A 23565-nucleotide genomic window follows, 5' to 3' on the forward strand; every position below is an offset into this window, starting at 1 on the left:
TTGGACAGCAGTTACATCGATTTGGAAATATTATCCCAATGTTTTTGAATAAGATTTAGCACCGATAATTTCACATACAGAGTTTTCCAATAAGATGTTTCAGTTTGATATTTGAAAAGAAATCGATTGATGTTCAATTCATTTTAAAAATTAATAAAAAAACCATATGAAATTATGAAATTTTCCATGGCCAATTCCAATTACGTCATTAATATCTTTATGAAATTGTGAAGCATTGGCATAGACCTTATTTTTCAATGGTATAAATATTAGTATAAAAGTGTTAAATAACAATCACCTCTTTGAGAAATAACACGGTAAAAAAAAACACTTTTCTTGAAAAATTGACATTCTATCGTTATTTGCGTGTTGCTTAGTGCTTTTGTTAAAAATGAATGTAGTTTACATCAATATTGCTGCTAGTGATTAGCCAGTATAAGTTCTTAGGCAAACTGAAATATAAAAGCCATAAGACCGAAGTTTTTACGCAAAATACGGTATAATATGGTTTGCGAAATAACAAATTAAAATTATCGTGAAAAAACTGCCACCTTTTTTAAATGAAATTTAACTGTCAAATTTCAAAAAATAACAGCTTCAAAAGTGACAATTAAACTCTTATTGGAAACTCTTATTGGAAAACCTCTTTTTAAGTTGAAAACAGAAAATATGTCAAAAAACGAAATTCAAATTATGTGGCTTTTTCTCTCTGCGTACTTCCATACTGTTTTGAACAGGCCAGCTGTTTTGGCCCTGAGTGAAATCCATGTAGGTAAGGAGTCCGATCCTGCTGAATTTTTTATTCATGGGTATAGCTTGGTGCCTTTATTCTTTTCCCGCTATGGTCTTGCCATATACATTAAGAATGATGTTGCTTATCAGCTCATTCCTCAATATGGTCCTTGCACCAATTCGTTTTTAATTTCATTTGGTTTAAATTTTCCATTCATCATTCACAATTGCTTCCTTTATCGAAGCCCAAATTTAGACAGAGTATCAACTTCTCGTGAATTTGATGTTTTGTCTGACTCCATTCAAAGAATTGTTTCGTCCTATCCTCGCACTGAAATCGTTATTAGGGATGATTCCAATGTACACAATTCTTCATGGCTACAACATTCGGGCCAGACAACACCCGATGGAGTGTGTGCAGAAATCTTCGCTGAGTTGAACCACCTTACTCAGCTGGTCAACGAGACCACTTGAATATCGGTTGTGGAAGTTCGAGCTGAAATCACTCTTGACTTGTTTCTTATCTCTGACCCTGGTAAGCACACTATTAGTGTTCTTTCTCCTCTAGGCACATCTGACCATTGTTTCATATCAGCAAAATTTCTCGTGTAGAAACTTACCAGTTAAAGAAAGAGCTCCTAAGAGAACCATTTAGCAATACGAGAAAGCCATTTGGGAAGTACTCAACAATTATCTTAGGATCTTTAACTGGTCGTTATGCTTCCTCGATAGTGTCGTTGACGCCAGCGCTGATATGATCACAAGTTTGATTCTCCTGAGAATGAGAACTTTTAGCCTTTAGTTAAAAGCAATAGACCTTTTAGTTAAAAGCAATAGACCTAAGGAAAACGCATGGTTCGATGCGAGCTGTAAGAAGGGTTTTAGGGCTAAGAAGGTGAGTTTCCGTTGTTTTAAAGCAAATCCAACTGAGGAAAACCGGAATAAGTTCAAGCAAGCCAGGAAGGCCTGCAACGCCCATAATCGACAGACCAAATTGTTACATGACCAAAAATTACGGCAAAAAACACTGCAATGTCCCAAAGGCAGTCAAAATGTTTGGTCATTTATAAAAATTATGAGGAATTTTTCATCTTCCTCGGTTCCTATGTTCCTTGTCAATGACACTCCATTTGTAAGCTCTTTAAAGAAAGCTAATCTCTTTGCTAGGCAGTTCACCGCTAATTCAACGCTGTCAGTGAGTGTTATGACTCCGCCTGTACTAGAGGGAGTTAGTGATTCTATGGGACCAATCTTTTTCGCACTCATACTGTGGCAAGAGTTCTTAAAGATCTTAACATTCATTAATCCGCTGCTCCGGATGATATCCCCGCTATTTTTGTGAAGAGGTGTTCTTCAACGCTTTCAAAACCTATGCGTAAACTTTTTCATCTGTCCTACTCCTCAGGTCTCGTTCCGAGCGCATGGAAAACCGCATTTGTTCAGCTTATTCCCAAAAAAGGCGAATCTTCTTCACCGTCTAATTAACGACCGATTGCACTTACATCCCTTCTTTCCAAGGTCATGGAACGCTGATTAATTATCAACTCAAGAAATATCTAGAAGATCAAATATTTCTTAATGACCGGCAATACGGTTTTCGTAGAAATAGATCATAATTCATCTCACCGAACAGTGGATATTTCAAAAGCATTTGATAGGGTTTGGCATCAGGCTCTCTTATCTAAAATGCGTGCTTTCGGTTTCCACGAATCCTTGCTTCATTGGATTAATAATTACATTTCGAATAGTTCAATACAAGTTGTATTGGATGGATTCAAGTCTGAAACCACAAAATAAACGCTGGTGTGCCCCAGGGCTCCGTTTTATCTAACACTCTTTCTTATTTTTACTAACGATCTCCTGTCTGCAACTTCTAATCCAATACATTGTTTCGCTGACGATAGTACTATTAGCTTTTTATATTCGTTTCCAGAAACACATCCCTCACTTTCGAATGTGGAACTGCACCGACAAAATATGATAAGTTCATTAAATTCTGATAAAAACAGCTTTGTACAATGCGGAATAAGGAACAGCGTGGAATTTAATGCTTCGAAAAACCAATGCTGTCTTGCATCGTTAAGGCGAGATATGCCCCGCCTGCCATGATCCATAGATGGCACTTGCATCGAGGAGACTTAACATCTCGATATTCTCGGTATGTGTATCACCAACCACCTTGTTAAAAGATCACATACGCGATGTCGACAAAAAATGTCGCAAGATGTTTGGTTTTTCTAAGGCGATGCAAGAAGTTTTTCTCCCCCTCTGATCTGGCTGTTATTAACAAGACTTATATACATCTAAAGCTTGAGTATAACTCCCATATGTGGTCTGGTGATCCTACAACTTACTTAAACCTCTTGGGTAGTATTGAATGTAGAGCATTTAGATTGATTGGTGATAATATCATCTTAAAATCATTTACGTCGAACATCTTCGTAAAGTTTCTTGTGGCACCCTCTTTTACCGTTATTTAAACGGTTTATGCTGAAACAGTTCAACCATAATACTCGCGCTTCTAGGAATGCTCATCAATATACCCTCGAGCCCAACTTCGGTCGTACCTTCAAGTACAGAGATTCGTTCTTTAGCTGTACTACACGAATGTGGAATTCCTTACCATACTCTGTCTTTCCCAGCCATTGTAATATTCAGGAATTCAAAACCAATGTGCACCGACACCTCCTTTCAAACTCTCTCTCCCTTTCCTAGTGCTCACACTGTGTCTGGCCGAAACTTCGCCATTGTTAGTTCAAAATGTGCTGCAGAATCTGAGGCAGTCAATTACAAGAACGTGGCCTGACACAAACCACAAAATTGTAAATTTTGGTCTGCACCCGTACAACATCCAACTGACCTAAGAGCTGAAAACAAACGACCTTAGGTAGCAGCGTGTGTTCTTTAAAAGAATTTCGGGCAGTGGAAAGTTGGTACAAGTAAAGTACAAGTTTTTAAAAATTGTACTAGAACATTAAAAATTAAAATACTTAAGAAATTACCTTATACTTATTCTGAGTCAAATACTTCAAACGTATCAATGTTCTTGGAATTTAAAAGTATTAATAAAATATTTGATATATTATTCAACGACTTACAGCGTTTTAGATTTGAATATTTATGCTTTGTTTATTTTGTAAGCTATCAACCACTTATAAATTGTGACAAAAAAAATTTTTCTTTCTATTCCTTAGAATCATTTTTAATTGGTAAATACAAGCAATCCTGGAGAAAATTTGTTACAATTTTTAACCTCTTTAAAAATACTTGTCATGCACAGTACTCAACTTGTTCTATCGAAAAATCGTTTTTTTTGTGAAACATTATGGTTTTTTGGGGTAACGAAATAAATGTGAAATACGTAATTATTGTATCATTTATCTAACTTCAACTTTAACTTTGAACGTTATAAGATAAGGTTAATGTTATATACTCTTTTTCTTTTACAATATTCTTTGATTTTTATGTTTCCGCCGAATGTCTATTAAGCTTGCAGATTGCTGGAAAATTGTCATCAGACTTTTAATAACTAAGTATAGTCTTTTAAATCGGTTATCAACAAAAAATCTAAAGAACTGCGCTTAAAAACGACCTCAAAGGTTAAAGAAAAATTATTAATTCGTAAAATGTGGTCCTAAGCTAAGATTCACGGAATATCAATATCATCCAATTAGGTGACAAAGTGCCAATTTTCTATCGACTGAAAATTTTCCGTTTATACGGTCTTTTGGATTTTTCCAAATATTGGTAATTTTTTGGTAAAAAATCGGCTGACAAGTGCCGAAAAATGTTTGTCCTCCAATTAAGAATTATTGTCTATTTACACGGGATGATCACTATTTTCTTGACAGATGACAGGGAATATTAACGTTTATTTAAAAAGTAAAAAAATATGTCGTGCAGTTTATTTATTGGAGACAAGTGAAGAGGAAAATTAGTTGCCACAGAGAGAAATCGCAAATTTTGGACGAAAGATTGGGTACAACGTTGGAAGCAGGAATGATTGTTTGAGACATTGTCGCTCGTCATTTGGCCAGATTTTTCTAGCATTTCTACAAGGCCTTACATTTGTTAACGGCCATCTCAATGGTTTATACTCCGCAACCTGCATCCCACAAATATCGCTTGGTCTCTATGTGCTGGTTAAATTTTAAAGTTTCTTCATGAGTCCAATTCTTTTCAACTTCTTTTTTGTTATTTTGCCAGACGGTTACTTCATATTTCTTCCATTTTAGTAGTTTGTGAATTCTTTCAAAATCTTTCAAATTTTTGTTCTTGCTTTGCTGCTCAAAAACTTTCTGCAAATTAAAAATTCGAAAATGTTGTTTCCAAAAGCATCATCCCAATTATTTTAAAATTCTGCCGTTTTCGACCGATAATGTTGGTTAAATTTTTTGGCGAAAAATCTTCTAATATTGAAAGATCCTGCAATCGTATATATTTAAGGTATGGTCTTAAACCCCGTTAAAAAGCGTCAACACATTTTGAACTGTCAACTATACCTTTTTTTAAGGCGCCATACAACCTTAAGTACTATTAGTATCTTGCTAATTAACAAATAAGACGAAAATCACACCAAACTATTGATTTCAGCGATCAATTCAAAAGTCATATTATAATTATTAAAAATTTCATCTGAAATAAGCCATTTGCCTTGAAAGCAAAAGTTCAATTGTTGGAACCCCCAATAACCTTAAACATTAGAACAACTAGCGCAGCGGTGTGAAAATACAATCTATTAAGAATTTGCATGAACCCATCGACCATCACCGCACTTAACAATGTCCAAGCTCATTTTTATTAAAACAAATAAACACGTATGCCCACATTAAATAATTTATACCTTGTTAACGAAAAAAAAGTCTTAATTCACACAATTATCATTCTCACGGCCATGTTAGGTATGTAGGTATTTTTTTGAAGAAAAAAAAAAACATACAAAATTGGTAATGTAACCTACAGATCTTAGAGATCTTATAATACGAGTCTAAGATACATCGAGTCAAAAGTACAATCGTCTATAGTCGAGTCGTCTTATAAAATGTTAATGGGATGTTGTTTGAATCTTATTTGCGCAACAAAATAGCATAACTTATCACCTTTGCGCTATAAATTGACTCCGAACATACCAAAGTCGAAGTCTAACTTTAAGTCTATTTTATGCGAGAATGTACATACATTGTAGAAATACCTAAGAGTAAGTATCTCAAGACATTGTACCCACTTGCTCATATAAAGAGTAAAGATACTAAAAATTTATGGAAGTTTTATTCGATGTGCGATTGAATACGAGATCAAACAACCAAAATAAGCAAACTTCACCTTCGCGCAATTTGGCACTCAAATTGATCGTGTAAATGTTGAACTAAATTCAATTAAGCTGTTTTCGATACATTTGCCTAACACACACCTAACCTACCTTACCTACCTACCTTACCTACAAATATGTGATCGTGCGGAGATCAAGAAAGGAGTGGAGTTGTTCTTAGACTCGTATACGTATATAGAGAAACTTGATATCTATCAAAACTGATGGTAAAAGAAAATCTCAGTAATGGCCTTGAGGTTTGTTAAGCGTTAAATAAAAAGTTCTCCACGAGCACAGTTAGAGATAGGGACATGGTACATGGTGCTGGATGGTTGGAATTGAAAGATTACAATCTGATGCAGAAAAATCTTTTTACCACAATGCGACAAAAAGCCAATTGTAACGGTTCTTTCGCATGCATTATTTTCTTTGCGCTCTGAGAGTTTTATTATATCTATACCAAACTACCTTACCTTACCTTACCTATCGTTGTCATCGCGTTTAGCTTCGTCACCCTTTTGGAAGATGGCGGCAGCTGTTTGGTTGCCTATGCCTTTGTCTATACCTGTAGCCTAAACCTTTATAGCTGCAGCTATCTTTCTTTCTTATTATTTGTAATTTTAAAGAAGATGTAATGCTAACTTCATCTTCTGTGTTAATTGTTTCTCACTCACTAAAAAATAGTCACAGTCACTGATGTGATAGTTGTTGTTGTTTCTGCTGCTGTTGCTGTTTAACAATGAATTTGTTGCAGATCCACTAAAAGTTGATAGGTAAGGTAGATATAAAGTCAGATGGTTGGTTGATGGCGCACAATGGTAGATAATTTATGGAAATGATTATTTTCATTAAGTTAGTTTTGTTTTTACAAAACATAAAAACAAAACAAAATTCAAGGAAACTAACTGCATTCAACACGAACGTTTTTTGTTTTTTATTTATAATAAAAGAGAAAGATAATAATAATAACAATTAAAGCACATTGCAAATAAATTACTACTAGATTTTGCATGCAAAGATGGTTACATAAGATCTCTCCAAGTCAATTTGGCATCAGTGTGAACAGCAGCGTACACCGTGTAATGATAACGAAGCAATATATGGAAGAAGCAGCTGTTATACTTAAAGAACATGTAATGTTTTAGAAAATGTCTCCTTAAATCAATTAAGAAAGATGAAGATAAGAATGTGACTTGGAAGATGTATTTTATGCAGTTGAAAAATAACAAATGAGCTCTGAAATAATATCCAAGATAAATTAAAGGTCTTCTGATTCGGAAGACTACAGTAAGACGCTAACTTTAGAGCAATCAACTTTATTAGATGTTGACGGTTGGTAATGAAATTGAGTTCACTAAAGACTTAGAAATCACACAGGAATAAGGTTATGATTTGAAACTTTAAAAATGGACCCATCTGAGATATAAGGCAAATGCAAATGCACTAAATTCTATTCAAGGCTTAAATTTGGTATTCGTGCAATTATCGAAGAGATATAGTCCGAAATGTACGAAATGGTTCTGGAAAGTTTCATAAAAAGTTAAGTAGCAGTGACGGCCATTTGGCTATTATTGTTTTCCATTCTTAAAAGCATTCATTCCTTTCAGCAACAATATAACTCTTTTCGCCAAAACGAAACGTCATTTCGGAAAACCTGGCAATAGTTAAAGACTATATTTTTTGTTTCTTGAGCGGATTTAGCAAATTTAAAAATTGAAAATGTTGTGAAAAAAATAACCCTAAACTTATCGTTTAAAACTCGCATTTGTGAATCAAATAGTTTCACGTATTTGTAAGAAAGTTTTCTAAGGTATTTAGGTGCAAGAGTAGCGTTTTTGTTGGCATGTGGTTAGGTAAGGTTATGTTAAAGTGGCTGCGGGTTCAGAATCCACACACTTAGGCCAAAAGGATAGACCCATTGTGATACCAAATGAATCTAGAGAATTAATTGTTACTAGTCAAACCATTTTGAGCTTTTTATTAAACGAAGAAGACATTTGATATCCTTTTAGCTAGTTCACTGGGATTATCAAAAGAGTAGTCTCCTAGATGAAGTTTGCGTTTTAGTGAAAGAGCAGGGCAAGTGCAGAGAAGGTGAGAGATTGTTTCCTCTTCTTCCTCGTCCATACAGTTCCTGCAGAAGTCGTATTGCGTGTGTAAGACAGTGTTCCGTAAGGACACCTATTAGAGAGCTAATATGAAGTCTGCTTTGAAGTAACAAGTCCTTAGATCGCTTTAGGTACAGTGAAGGCCATATGAGTTTTGTGGCTGCGCATGTTGGTAAATTGTGCCACCTAGAGTTTGCTATCTCAAAAGCTGTTTCTTTTAGCAGAAGTTTACATGCAGGTATTGGTATACCTATCTTCTCCCTTTCAGGTGAAATAGGCATGAGGGTTCCATTTTTAGTGAGTTCATCGGTTCTACAGTTTCCCGTGATGTATCTGTGGCCCGTTTGAGATTTGGTCGAGATGCCGTCAAGAGATTTAATAGCAGCCTGACTGTCAGAGAAGATGCAGATATCAGAAGTTGATATCACGTTTTCTCTGAGCAAGGAGAGAACCTCTTTGATCTCTAAAATTTCCGCTTGGAAGACGCTACAATGATTAGGGAGTCGGAATGAGATTAAACTTTTCTGTGAGTACACACCTCTACCAACTCCCTCATTTGCCTTGGATCGATCTGTGTAAAAATGGATGCTTTTGTTATCCAGAAGATTTGTGTCTTCCCATTCTTCTCTGGATGGAATGGATACCTGGAAGTTTTTTCCAAATTGGGGTTTAGGAATCGTGTAGTCTGTGTACTTTGGTATAGAACCAAAGAGGTTCAAAATGATGGAGTGACCCACATTTTTGTTAGTCCATTGAGATGAGGCGTTGAGTCTTATAGATGTACTCGCTGCCACTTGTTTCCTAAGGTGTCGAGGGGTGTCAGATAGAGGAGAGTGTCTAACACTGCTGAGAGTGTAGTTCTCAATGCCCCGGTTATGTAGAGACATGCAGTGCAGTCCACCATACTGCAAACCCGTACAAAAGTATTGGTCGGATGACCGATGTGTATAGCCAATAGGTTATGCGAGGTTGAAAGCCCCATTTGCTTCTTATAGCTTTGTTGCAAAGGAAAAGAGCTGCTGTAGCTTTTTTAACTCTTTCCTGTATATTAGATTTCCAACTTAATTTTTTGTTCAAAATCAGACCAAGATATTTGGCTTCAAAGGTAAAAATTAGTGGTACACCTTTTATTGAAGGAGGTATAATTACTGGAATCTTGTATTTCCGTGTAAAAAGGAGGAGGCCTGTTTTTTGAGGATTAAAACTTAGTCCGCAGTGATCAGCCCATCGAATGAGCATATTAAGAGCGTTTTGGAGGAGGTCTCTCAGTGTATTAGGATGTTCTCCTGTGACGGCGATAGCAACATCATCGGCATATGCAACCACTCCGTAGCCTTCCCTCTCAAAGGATATTAGTAGTTCGTTAACCACTATGTTCGACAGGAGTGGGGACAGAACACCACCTTGCGGAGTGCCTCTACAGACAGACCTTTTCGTACAAAAATCTCCCATCTTATAGAGTTGATGATGCATGTGGAGCTGATTCTTCATCATATGTTGGTAATTGAACCGGAAGGGTATTAAAGTTGCAATCTTAAAGTTATATTAAGTGCGTAGTTTTGTTCTCAAGCCACTTGACTTTTCATGGAGTATTTGAGTTCCTCTGTTGCATCTCCTCGTCAAAGTGTACTTTCACTAAGATTGATAAGTGAGCTGAGAAGTTGGATATGAGCACTTCAAAACGTGATTTATCCACTCTCCAGATGCTCGGCAATAGTCGATTACTCATTAGCCTCGCTTACATTTGCAACTCCTTTCAGTATAAAAAGCGCAAAAGTCAACAAACAACCTGCCATTTCTGATAAGCGTATCATCCTTAGATTTTCTCATTACATCAAAAATTAGTTGGTCTTCTTAAAAAATCTATTTTCAATCACTTCAAATGGAACAAAAGACTAATATTTAGTTTCGAACCCACACAAAATACCTCCGCTCGCTCTGCCATGACTTATACCATTTTCAATTTTTTTCTTCTAAAAAAGTTTCGATGAGAATAATAATATCAAAATTAGAAATATAATTGAAAAAATCAGGTTTCAATAATTTATTTTGTAAAACTGTAATATTTTAGACCGAAATCGATAAATTGATAGTTTTAGTACTTTTTTTTGGAAGGCGGCACTGTTTTCCTATTGTCTTTGTTTGGCATCAATTCATATGGCGCTGTTCTCGGTTGAGAGATAGATGATGCGGCTGGCGCTAGAATCACATAAACGATGCAGTCAAACAATTCTGGAGAACTGTCACCAAACATTTTTTTGACAAATGACAATTCTGCAAGACTTCGCGCAAATTTATAAACGACTGAGAAATTATTTATTTGCATTTTATCTCCTTTGATGATAATTTTTAAACTCGAACAGCGTTTGTCTTTTTTACCGAGACAACAACCTCTGTTCCTTTAAAATGGCTTGCGGTGGACACTTTTTCTTAGACGACCTTTGCAGAGCCATATTCTAAGAATATAGTTGCCCTGTGTAAGTGCATGTTGTGAACTTCTCGTGGCTTTTTCAAGTAATTATCTGCACCTTCTTTTAACCTGAGAAGCCCTTTGCAAGTTTGTTTTGCTTCTTCAACTGCATTGGTTTCTTTGTCTAGAGGAAAGTGCATCACAACCTTTTTTGATTGTTGTTTGTTTTTCGGGAAATGACTTCGATTTGGGATTCCTAGAACTCACAGCGCTCCGTCATCGCAGTCAATTTCTGACTTGACTGTGAATTCATTGCCTTTAATACCTCTATATTCAGTTCCACGGAAAAGCACGTGACATCAAGTGGGCAAATCTTTTATTTGATAGGTGCTATGACCTTATTAAGGATGTTTTTGAATTGAGCAATCGAAATTTCACTATAACTTCCATCCTTGCCCTTTCATTTCCAAAATGTACAAATCTTCTGTCAAAGTAAAAAAGAAGTGTTGAATAAGGTTTTTTCATGTTGCTATGGAAATACGTCAAAAACTGTCAGACACAAATATGTCAATGTCTAACAACACACAATAATTAAGTGTTTCAACAATATGTTTTTAAAATGAAGACTACTCGGTATTCAGTACAACACAGCATACGCAACATTTTGCGTTGCAAGCGTATGTGTCAAATTGTGTGGTACCAACACAATCTTCATGTCAATATGTCAAAACAAATTGACAGCATTGTATTTCTAATAATGACACATGCATGACACAAAAACATCACTCTGAAACAAAATCACAAAATCTGATGACATTTACATGTTTACAAATAATAAAATGTGTTAAAAGACAAGTGTTTGGTGGTTTGTTTTTCTTCTTTTAATGTCGACACACTGCAGTTCAAATTGGCCCTATGCCAAGTGTTTCAAGTCTTCTGACATCTATGCAAATATAATTCCCTTCTATTTTAATTTAAAGAAAAAACAAAAAAATAGTTCAGTTGGTGCATAATAAATAAATGTAATTTTAATATTTAAACACAAATTATAACAAAAAAGCTTCAAAATGTTTACTTGCAACTGTATTTTTTGCAAAAGCCTTGAAAATTCTATTAAATATCATGTCATATTTCTATATATGGTTGAATTTGCAGCATGTTGCATGTGACACGCGATTTTTGAGAAAATTCAATTAGAAAATCTTTAATTTATAAAATATTTTCATATATATGAATTTTAGACCTATAAATAAAAATTAGATACCTACAACCAACAATGCTAAAGAACATAAAACAAATTATAAAAAAAACTATTCTCAGCTCTAAGTACCTATAATGATTGACTTTGAGAACTATACAAAAATGTGGGTGTAATTATGTGTGTTTTCAAAATCGTTTAAGTTCATACAAATAGTTTTGCATTTCAAACGGAAGCCGACACAGAAAGATTTTGCAATCATCATTAAGTATCTATTAATTAATAAATCATAATTATATAAAGAAGAAAGAAAAATTAAAATTCCTTTTCAAATGATCGAATGGTGGTGATTTTATTATTGACACGATCGACAACAAATGGCTGTGATGGAGGATCAAATGAAAGCACATCAACAACATCTACCGGTGTTACCGCAATACCAACGGCTGCCTATAGAGCTTACCAACAACAGCAACAACAACAGGATTATTATAATAATCATCAACTACTCCAACAAGAGCACCAACAACACAATCAACAGCAATCCGCATCATCTAGTCAACTCCACCATCATCATCTTCATAATTATCATCAATATCCGGCTGAAAGTCAAAGAGCCCCCACGCGATATTTCCCCAATAATGGAGTTGTCTCACCTCAAATTCAAACAACAACAACTCATAAAAAACCCTACAAAGTCACCTTTGATTTGGACAAATCCTGCCACAGACACAGACACGATTCTGAGGAGGAGCAAGGGCCAAGTTTTTTGGCTAATCACCACCGTCATCCTTCATCACATCATCTGCCATTATTCCCATCGCCACAACCACAACCACCACCACCACCACTGCCAAAAAGTCTACCACCAAATATACAGCCCTGCGTTCATCCGTCAGCATCAGCGTCAGCGTCAACATCAGCAACAGCAATCAATGCTCTGCCAAAGCCACCTCGTCGTAAACATCATCGCAATACAGCGGCTTCGGCTGAACGACAGTATAATCCTGCGCTACCATCGACATCATCCCTGCTGGAACATCCATTACTTAATTCTAACACCGTTACTAACACAAAAGACTATGTCCGTCACGTGACCCGTGTTAATTTTTACGATGTTGATTGTTTACAGGTGGATTATGGGAACGATGATGACGACAGCTGCGATACCGAAGCAATTACCAAAGAAGGTGAGTTTTCATTACTTTGTTTTTGTTTTTCTATTAAAATCCATTTAAAAATTATTATAGCCTTTAAACAACGCTCTCTCACTTAATCAGATCAATAATGTAAATTGTTAAAGCACCTTAATTCACCTTCCCGATTCAAGTTCAAAAAGTTTTAATCTGTTTTGATTGCAAGGTGATTAGAATAACAACAATATCAACTAGAACAAAAAAAAAACTGATTGCTGGCAGCACTGAACCATGGCAGCATTCAGACAGACAGACGAATAAAGTTCAATTCATAATTATGGTTCGTTGTAATTACAATAATGTTTGCCATTTTGTGATGTAAGAAGTTAATTGCTGTGAACGCAAGACAGCAACAACAACGCACCAGTAAATAAGCCAGTAACACAAAAACAGTAATACCCCTAATAGCCCCCTCCAACACAATATACAACACACAACAGACAACAGTTTCCGGGTACACTTGGCAGTATTATCCGGTACTTTGTACAATGTTGGGCTTTCGAACTCAAATTGGGTGTATAAGAGTTTAGGCTAGGAGTTATATTAGGAGTTTCTATATCTACATTTTAGGGAGGCAGTGTTTCGGCTTAAATGGTAGAAGAGAATAATTAGTTCAACGGGCCAGCAACGAGCAGCTGGCGCGGCTGGGGGAAGCGATTTTATGAAGACAAGTGTGGTGGTTGAATGAGTGAGTCTGAGTCTTGCTGAATATGAGTTGAGTAGCCATAGGGCGGTTTGTTGTACGATTATATTTTGTGTGTTCCTTTTTATCGATCGAAAAAATGTAGCTTGCTGTATTAACAGAGTTTAGCTTTAGCTTTTAGGATAACTGTTGCATATTAATTGCGACTTGCCGACCGACCGACTACAGCGCCGACCGACGACGACGACGAGTACGTGATTAAATTTAGATTGTTTATTTGTGATTAAGTTTATTTTATGCTATAACCTTGTTTAGCATGGTTTTGATTGAAATCGGATAGTTAGGTCGGACTTTTGAATTAAGTCTCAGTATATTTGAACATACCCAATGTACATGGATAGGTGTTGATGTACGAGTACATACGAAAGCTGTTTATAAACACGTGTCTAAATAACACACTACATGTCTTTCAATATTGATAAGTTCCATTTGGGATGTGGACCATGTTTTTATAGTTTCCCGTCACGTTTTCGTGTGAAAAAAACGAATCAGAGAATCAGATTTATTTTTGTTCCTTACTTTATTGACTCACTCAACACAAGAACTATTTAGGATTCGACTGGTGAAGTTTTTGAACTTAACCTACTTTTTTGCCTTTGGAAATAGTTTTCTCACAAATTGATTTTCAGATCATTGAAAATCCAAAGAATTTAAATCCAATAAGTCTTCGATGTTTCGAAAAGAGAAAAAAGGCTCATTTAATTTCCCTTGATCAAAGTTTGTAGCACAGTTTTGCTGATATTTAGACGCTACGAAAAATTGTCATGAGTCCTTCTATACTTGAGAACGAAAATGATTTTATGAGAGAAATCTCCTTTCGCACTTGTTGCAAGTTGCAAGAGTACTGAAAGACCTTATACATCCACAAATCCGCTCAACCGGATCGCAACGTTCCTATTGTTCTGAAAAATGTTCGTCCGCACTGGCAGAACCACTGCAAAAGCTTTTCATCTACCCTATTCTTAACATCTCTTTTCGAGTAGATGGGAAACACCATTTTCCAAGCTGGTGTGCCGCAGGGCTCCGTTTTGTCTCCAACTCTCTTCTTTATATTCTTCCATACATATATTGTCTACTAAAGGGTGTCCCAAAATTAACGCAAGATTTGAATTAAATAGAAAACGCCGTTTTTAGTCTTTTGATAGTTATATTTTTATTGACTCGTAAAGTACATAGGATAGGGTTCTGTATGGAATAACACATCGGACAAATGGCCTCCACGGCTTTGCATGCACATGCGCACTCTTTTGTTGAAATTTTCCATGACCATTCTGCATAAATGTGGCTGAATTTCGTTGATGCAGCGTTAAATCTCCTCCTTTAATGCACGGGTGGTTGTGGGCTTGTTGACATAGACTTGTGATTTCAAATAACCCCATAAAAAGAAGTCTAATGGTGTTAAATCACACGATCTAGGAGGCCAATTATGATCACCGAAACGAGAGAGTACACGACCTGGAAATGTCTCATGCAGTAATTGAATTGTTTCACGGGTTGTATGACATGTGGCACCGTCTTGTTGAAACCACAAATTGGACACATCAATATCATCCAATTTTGGCAGAAAGAACTGTGTAATCATGTCGCGATATCGAGCACCAGTAACATTCACTACTTGACCAGCATCATTTTCAAAAAAATATGGCCCAATTATGCCTCCAGCCCAAAATCCACACCATACAGTCACGCGTTGTGGATGCATTTGTTTTTCGACAAGCACATGTGGGTTCTCCGAACCCCAAATGCGGCAATTTTGGCGATTGACAAAGCCATCAAGATGAAAATGTGCTTTATCGCTTAGGATGATTTTGCTCGAAAAATCAGGGTCCATTTGTTGATGTTCAATAATCCATTCAACGAACTCTCTTCTCTGCCCATGGTCATTAAGCTTCAATAGTTGTGTTAATTGAATTTTGTAAGCATGAAGACACAGATATTTGGTAGAGAGGTTCTTGAAATTTGCAATTCTTGTCCACGACGTCGAATTGAGGTTCCTGGATTGTCAGCAACACTCTCACGCACTGCTTCGACCATCACATTTGAACGGCTTGTTTTTGGACGACCAGTGTGTTTGGCGTCTCCAACGGATCCAGTCTCCATGAATTTTTCAATTAATCTCTTCACAGTTGACGAAGTTAAAACACTATTCCGACCATATACTTTCGAACTGCAGCCGCCAAGCTTTCACTATTTTTGAAATATTCTTTAATAATGAAGACACGTTGTTCTATCGTGTAACGCTCCTATACTGTTAGCTGTCAAATTGCTTTTTTTTCAGGGTTGCCAACACTTCACTGCACAAATGGCGGCAAATTCAATTCTTGCGTTAATTTGGGACACCCTTTACTTCTAATCTTTATCCACAGAAATATTTGACTGTCACTTTTACAATGTTTTTCGTATTGATCGGTGCAAAACTTCACTTGAACGTGGTGGTGGCATAATAATTGCTGTTCGCACTATGGGGTTCTTTTTACCAGAATGGAAAGAAGCATTTCTTGTTCCTATATTAAAGGCAGGTTCTAAAAATCTAGTAGAAAATTATAGAGGAATCTGCAAGCTCTCAGCCATCCCCAAACTTTTCGATAGAATTAATGATAAAGGAATGCTTATCTGAGTCACAACATGGCTTCGTATCAGGTCGGTCTACTGTGACTAATTTGGTTGTTTTCTCTTCTATGTCCTAAATGCAATGGAGAATAAATGTCAAGTATTTTACTGAAAAAGCTTCAATATTTTGGTTTTCATTCTGAGATGCTTCAATGGATCTCTTCGTATTTAGAAACGCAACGAGTAATTATTGACCACAAAGTTTCGAGAAGTATAAAATGTACCTCCGGCGTTCCGCAAGGGAGTCATATTGGCCCTTTACTTTTCCTGATATATATTAATTATATAGTTGACAGAATACAAAATTGTAATTATCTACTATATGCTGATGATTTAAAATTGTACTTTAAAATTAAAACCATTGATGATTGTGTAAGAGTTCAACAAGATTTGGACCATATTTCTTCGTGGTGTTCTTTGAACAGTTTGAAACTTAATATTAGAAAATGCAAAGCTATATCATTTTCTAAATCTGCATTAGCTCTTAGTTTTCCATATAAAATCGAATGGAATCTTTTGACTAAAGTTAACAATATCAAAGATCTAAGCGTTATTTTTGATAATACTTTGTCTCCAAAAAAACATATAGATTTCATTGTGGCTAAGGCGAATACCCTAGTTGGTTTCATTAAAAGGAATAGCAAGGATTTTATGGATTCTTATGTTTTACTAACCCTTTATACCTCACTAGTTAGGTCAACAATCGAATATTCTGATGTGATTTGGAACCCATGCTATAGAATTCATTTTGATAGAATTGAATAGGTCCAAAGGCGGTTTACTAAATTTGTGTTTCGTAAAATGCGTTGGAATTTTAGTCCAGACTAAAAAGCTAGGTGCCAATTGCTCGGGATAAAATCACTAGAATCTAGAAGAAAAATTCATGATGTAATGTTTTTGAGAGATATACTTTGCTATCATATAAAAAGTCCGTTTTTGCTTTCTCAGATTTCCATTTATGTACCATCTACACTGTTTAGAACAAGTTGTTCCCCTTTTGAAAAACTGCATAGAACAAATGGTGGAAAAAATGAACCAATATCAGGAGCAATTTCTTCGTTCAATGAAGTGTGTTATTTTTGATTTTCATTTATCTCGAGATAAATTTAAAATTCAATTATTGTATAAATTTATATTTTAAATAAATAAGTAAAAATATTTGTAATTGCATCTGTTAAGCAAATCGCTCGTAGATAAACAAATAATATACAAAAAAATCCATTAAACTGGTTTGCTGCCGAAAATATCTTCAGATTTTCACATTCGTTTCTAGATTCACATCCTTCTTCATTGGATGTGGAACTACAACGGCAGCGCATGATTAGCTCATCAAATTCCGATTTCGAGAGCATTGTCATATTAATGCTTCAAAAGCACAACGTTATCTCCTGGCATTAGAACATTACCCACCCCCGAAGACAATATCCATTAACATGCACTTGAATCCAGAAAACTAATCAACTTTCAGTACTCTTTTTGAGTGGCACAGATCACCTCCCATGGAACGATGACAGATTTTCATTGACAAAAATGCTTGTAGGTGCTTAGAATTTCTCCAACGACAGTGCAAGAAATGTTATACTCCTTCTGATATGGCTGTAGTTCAGAAAGCCTTCATTCCTCCAAAATTTGAATTTGTACAGGTGCCCCCAGAACAAGTTGAAGTCTTTTGAGTAGGAATTAAAAAAGAGGTTTGAATTATGATAGACAATTGACCTATAACCGTAATAATTACATCACTCGAGCACTGCTTCCAAGTATAAAGATTCTTTTTTTAACCGCACATAGAGAATGTGGAATGCTTTACCCAACTCTGTTCCCCTCTAATTTTGATATTCAAAACTTTAAAGACATTGCACCTGCGGCATCTCGTCTTAAAACCTCCTAAACCCCTCTTAAAAACACCTCCTTTACCGTGGTTCAAAATGATTGTTAATAACGGGACTTTGAACTAAAACCCTTAAAACCTATAACATATTTTTCCTACAAGATGTTCCATTTTGAAAAGCCCGCTATTTTGGCGGCTGTGACTTTCGAAGGTGTCAGCTTCTTAATAATAAAAAGATAAACGCTTAAATAATGCCTTGTAATAGTAAAAATTCACTCCAAAAATTGTGAAAATATTGCTACCATAGTTAGCAAAATTAAAGCACAGGCCTCCCTCTACCTAGTGGAAAAATTTAAACAGTTGGGACATGTTATTAATCTGGTAAATCATAACCTGTAAAAGCACTAAGTGTTCACCAAAACCCTGGTCGTTTTTTGGGAAAAACATATATTTTGCATATGCCTTAGGTCTTAAGAATTTTAAAGAACCTAGCTTATTCGTGAATATGGGTTCTACTTAGCTATGATTAATTTTTTCATGTGGCCGAAATCAAGAGATGTTAATGTGGATGACTTTCATTTTTTAACAAGACTAAGAGGCTCTTAAATTTTCCAAAAAACTAGACGCTTTGTTACAAGTTCAAGTGATCACAATTGGCCACCGAGATGGTGTAATTTAAAGCCTTTACATTTTTTACGTGAAAGATTAAATCTGTGTTGATTCAAACCCTTAAAGATCATTTCAAGAAGTTATCGCAAATCATCAGTAGCCTTGGACGCCGTTTGTTTATATCGGTTAATGGCATAGTTTATTCTTTACAATAAAACATCTATGTATGTAAGCCCTAACTCAAGAAACATTGTTCAAATTCTAATAAACATCTGTTCAATTTCTAATAAACCCTGCAACCCGAAAATTTTATAGTTTTTCACAAAAGATTATAAGCTTAGAGAATATAAATTCTTGTGTCATTGATGTTCTTCTGATAGAATTCACCGTTTAGCTATAAATGTCAGTATTCTTAACAACTTCAGAATACAGTAATTTTTCAAACAAATTTTACAAATTTATGAGTTTCTTCCCAAAATCTTAGGGATCAGAAAACAGGGATATAAATTAATATGCAAAGTACCTCCATCATCAGTAACGTTAATGTTGCTCAGTTAGTAGCTATTCGAGTAGAAGGAAGCTGGATCTAAAATGTTCATAAAATTATAATATTGAAACGTTTAACTCCAGCGCTATAAATTATAGATACAAAGTTCCAAACACTTTATACGCACGCCACTCAAAAAGCTTCATCAATATTTTACAAACACTCGTTAACTCATCCACATCAACGTCACTTATTCACTTTTAAACAACCATAACTTCTAACATATTAAACGACCAAAATAAATAAAAACAAACAAACAAATTTACGTTGGGAAAAATCTTTATTTAGTGACAAAATTGTATTAATAAAAACACTCTTTCTCCTTGAACTTCAACATCACTTTGTCATTACCATCAGGCCAAGAGCAATATAATATAATAATATTCAGTATATCCGTCCTGAACCCTCCTTCTCCTGGCATCCATCCGAAAACGCAAACAAAAAACTATTAAAACCACTTCTCTACTCCCCTCACTGTATACGAGTATACGTTTTGTTGGGTGCTTAACACGTTCGTGGATTATGGTAATAAGCTGCTGAAGCTGAAGCAGAGCTATACACCCACAAACGAAAGTACTTGTACTCCATACAACAGCCATCAGCAGCCAGAGCCACGAAAATAACAAATTTTATGTCACTTTACATCAACATCCTTTTGTACACCGTGCGTCGTCATCGTCGTAAAGTCGACGGTCGTTGTGTTTCACACTCGCATCGCGTCGTCGTCGGCGTTATGGGGCTGGGTCTCTATCTATCTCTTTCTCTTGCTGATGATGTCATGTTGTCGTTTTATTTGGCACGTGCCAGCGAAGTGGAATAATGCGAATAATGTCAGCGACCTGTCATCAGGTGTTGTACTGATGCACTTGCACGGTGTTGTGTGCATAAATAATTCAATTTGACCCCGAACTCTGTTTACCTGTCTCAATTATTCCAATTAATTTACACAGTGAGTGCATCAAGCATCGCATGCTTTATACATAGTTTCCACACTCCACCGAACCACACACGACTGATTCTGTGAGAAGAAAAAACCAAACAAACAAAAAACACGTACCTTCATCACCATCAAAGGTACGAGTACCTTACCTAAACAATTTGGCTAAGTATCAACTCTGTTTTACTGTAATTTGAGATTGTTACAGTAGCTTTATTACTGACCAGTAAGATACACTCATTTAATGGAAGCAGAGCATCTAGAGCCTTTTGTACGGTTAGATTGCAAAATTAAGACACCTACAAGTACTCGTACCTACCTAACTAACCTACCAAGTCTTAAATACCTGCGTCTTTATCTTCGAACATTCCCATTCCCACACCGCCAAAACGACTACGAACGGTAACGTTAACGACAACGACGACGACGGCAGGTCGGCTTACATGTTGCGTAACACACGATTACCGCAATCAACAATCAACCGTCTTTGACGTCTCCTCCATCTTTTGACTTTATCGTGTGGCTTACCTTACTTATACTCTGCCTCCCTATATTATTGCGCCTGTGTACACACCCCCTACACAAACAATTTTAACAAAAAAATGCCTACAAGTAGCACGACCGATAGTGGCCAAGGCACGACTCCAAACTCCGACAGCTAGAACAGTGTGCCGCGCCGCGCCGCGCCGTGCTGTGAATTAAACTCAATCTGAGAGTTCAACAACTGGTTTAATTGCCCTTCTCCCCTAGTCTAAAATGTTCATCTACTTCTTCTCAACCTAGTGTAAATAAACCTTAAACTCGTTCAGTTTGATCGTGGACTCAGGTGCATTTTAGTGAGTATGAGTAATTATGTAGGAGATCCGTTGGTGGCATAGGCATTTTTATAAAAATTAAGAGATCCCAAAAAAAAGAAGAGTTTTAAACAAACTTTTAAGCTTCATTTAAGAGAATGGATTCAGATGGCTTTAATATAATCTTGGAATACATAAGATCGTGATTTCAAATGACAATTTTCATTTCGAAAAAAAAGCTTTTAAACATAAAACAGTTTTGTATAGATGAATCATCGTAAACTGGGTTTTTTGAATTCTTCTTAGGTTCGTTGTTTGTTTAGCTCAACTGTAAAACAAACTAAGCTTTTTTTAAGTACAGCTTGAAAGCTTCACCATTTGAATCGCCTGAAAGTATGCTTAGATATATTTTTTGAAAACAACTAGTCTGAGCTCAAATTGAATTTAGGGAAACAACTCAAACAAATAAATACTGGAAAATTAATTGTGTCAAAAAGTTTTAAGAGGAAATTAAACAATAGTTTATATCTGTCATTCAAAGTGTTTAAGTATAATTTGAAGAAGTGAGTATTTAAGTATTTTGAAGTATTTAGTTTATTTGCAGAGCTAACAACCAAAGAGGCTTCACATATGTCTATGTACATGTTTTAATACCTTTGATTTAAGTTGTGCTTAAGTGAATTACAGAACGAATTTATGGTTACATTTATTTGCAGAATTTATAAATTCTTGTTTAATTCAGACAAATACGGAACAGGTCTAATATTTGCATATTTTTCAATACATTTTTAACCCCGAGTTAAAGGGCATTTATAGCTTTCATTGGTTTTCATCATTGAAAATTTTGTTTCAAGACTTAAAGGCGAGTAAAAGAGTTAAATTTGTTATGTTTGGTGTCGAAATGATGCTGATGTGTTGTAGAGTTTTTTGTATCCCATCCCGTCTGTCGATTTGTCTTGCTTAAAAGTTTGTAGGTTTTCGTGTAGGTTAAAAAAAGTTGTCAGTTGAATTATTCTTAAAAATTTTAAATTATAAAAAAAAATTTAGATGTCAAGAACCGAACATCAATTTTTACCAAATTTGCGTACTATTTTCTGTAGATTTTAACGGACTGTCGGATTTTTATAAAAAAAACTACTGAATATCGAAAACAATATTTTCTGTGAAATAAAAAAATAAGTTTGAAAACAATATTTTTAATTTTTGAAAAGCTATTTGAGTCACAAGTAAAATTTTACCAAGTTTTAGTATTGGTTTTTTGTTGGGTTTTTATTTTTTGTAAAAAAAACTGTCAATTTGATTCTTTTCAAAATTGTTCTGAATGTTGAAAACAATATTTCTTATAAGTTGAAATTAGTTGGAAGCTTATAACTTTGGAAAAGATATTTAAGTTGAAATTACATTTTTACCAACTTTGAATAATGTTATTTTTAGGTTTTTATTTTCTATAAAAAATACTGTCAATTCGATTTTTCTCCAAATGTTAAAAGATGTTAAAAACGTTTTTTTTTGTTTGTCAATGCACAAAACTGTTTTGGAGATAACATCATTTAATATTCGTAAAATTTTCAAAGTGACAAATTTTTGTTTTAGTTTTTTTTTGATTTATAAAAAAACATTAATTGGATTTTTTTTCCAAAAATATACTGATTTGGTATCACGTTACAATATATAATATAAAATTTAATTCAAGTCTCTAGCGTCATTGGTTCACCTTTTTTTTAAGCTGGTATGGTAAAAAAAACCAGCCACGCAATTCTCTTGAGAGCCCTTTCTGCATCTTTCTGCCTTATTTTCTGTGTAACAAAATTTATTTGAAATAGATATCACTTCTGGTTCTTGAGCTATGGAAGACGAAAAAACGTCGCGAACGTACGGGCGTACGAACGTACGTACACGCACGCACAGTCATCTTTCTAAAAATCTTTTATATCGACTCTAGGGACCTTTAAACGTCGAGAAATGTCAAAATTTTCAATTTGAAACTGAAACCGTTCCATTTTCTTTGAATTTCTACCTGTCACTTTAATTTTAAATGGTTAAGTAGCCAGCTAACATTGGTTTTCATCATTCAAACAAGTATTGGAATTTTTGACAGGTCGTTTATAGCTGTCATTAAAAATTTCTGTCATTGAACACAATTTCCTGATTGAAATCCACCGAAAAATGTTTACTGACAGAAATCGGTCATTGTAGTTGTGTGAAATTGGAACACAAGTCAGTGAAACGATTTGTTTCACTTTTGATCATAAAAGTATCAGTTGTTCAGGAAAATAAATTTCCGTCCAAAAAAATACATTTTTAGAGAAAAATAAATTGGTAATTACACTTTTTTTTTCAAAAAAAAAATGTTTGTCTGAATTTCGATCGATCAGTATATAATTTTCATTCCTAATCAAAGGGAAACACCATAAAACATTGATTTCAATGATAGCTATAACTGGCGCCTAACTTAAATCTCAAATTCTTGAACCCAATCAAGAAATCCGTGATTCCAATCAGGAAATTTGTGTCTAATAACAAACATTTTCAACGAATGTTACTGTCGAAAAAATTCCAATAATAGATGCTTGACATTTCTTTAT

General features: G+C 35.2%; 1 protein-coding gene across 4 annotated transcripts in view; it reads left to right on the forward strand.

The window, feature by feature from the left end:
• Window positions 1–23565, forward strand: part of LOC129947460 (uncharacterized) — a 179828-nt gene that overhangs the window by 74516 nt on the left and 81747 nt on the right. For 2 of the 4 annotated variants that reach the window (XM_056058022.1, XM_056058021.1), the window contains exon 2: window positions 11819–12946. In XM_056058022.1, the coding sequence (XP_055913997.1) occupies window positions 12097–12946 (850 nt within the window). In that variant the 5' untranslated portion in view covers window positions 11819–12096. Of the gene's footprint in view, window positions 1–11799; window positions 12947–23565 lie in introns of all 4 variants that reach the window. The other 2 variants (XM_056058023.1, XM_056058020.1) reach the window with 2 other exon arrangements.

This window comes from Eupeodes corollae, chromosome 2 (assembly GCF_945859685.1).
Source record: "Eupeodes corollae chromosome 2, idEupCoro1.1, whole genome shotgun sequence".
NCBI classification, from domain to species: domain Eukaryota; kingdom Metazoa; phylum Arthropoda; class Insecta; order Diptera; family Syrphidae; genus Eupeodes; species Eupeodes corollae.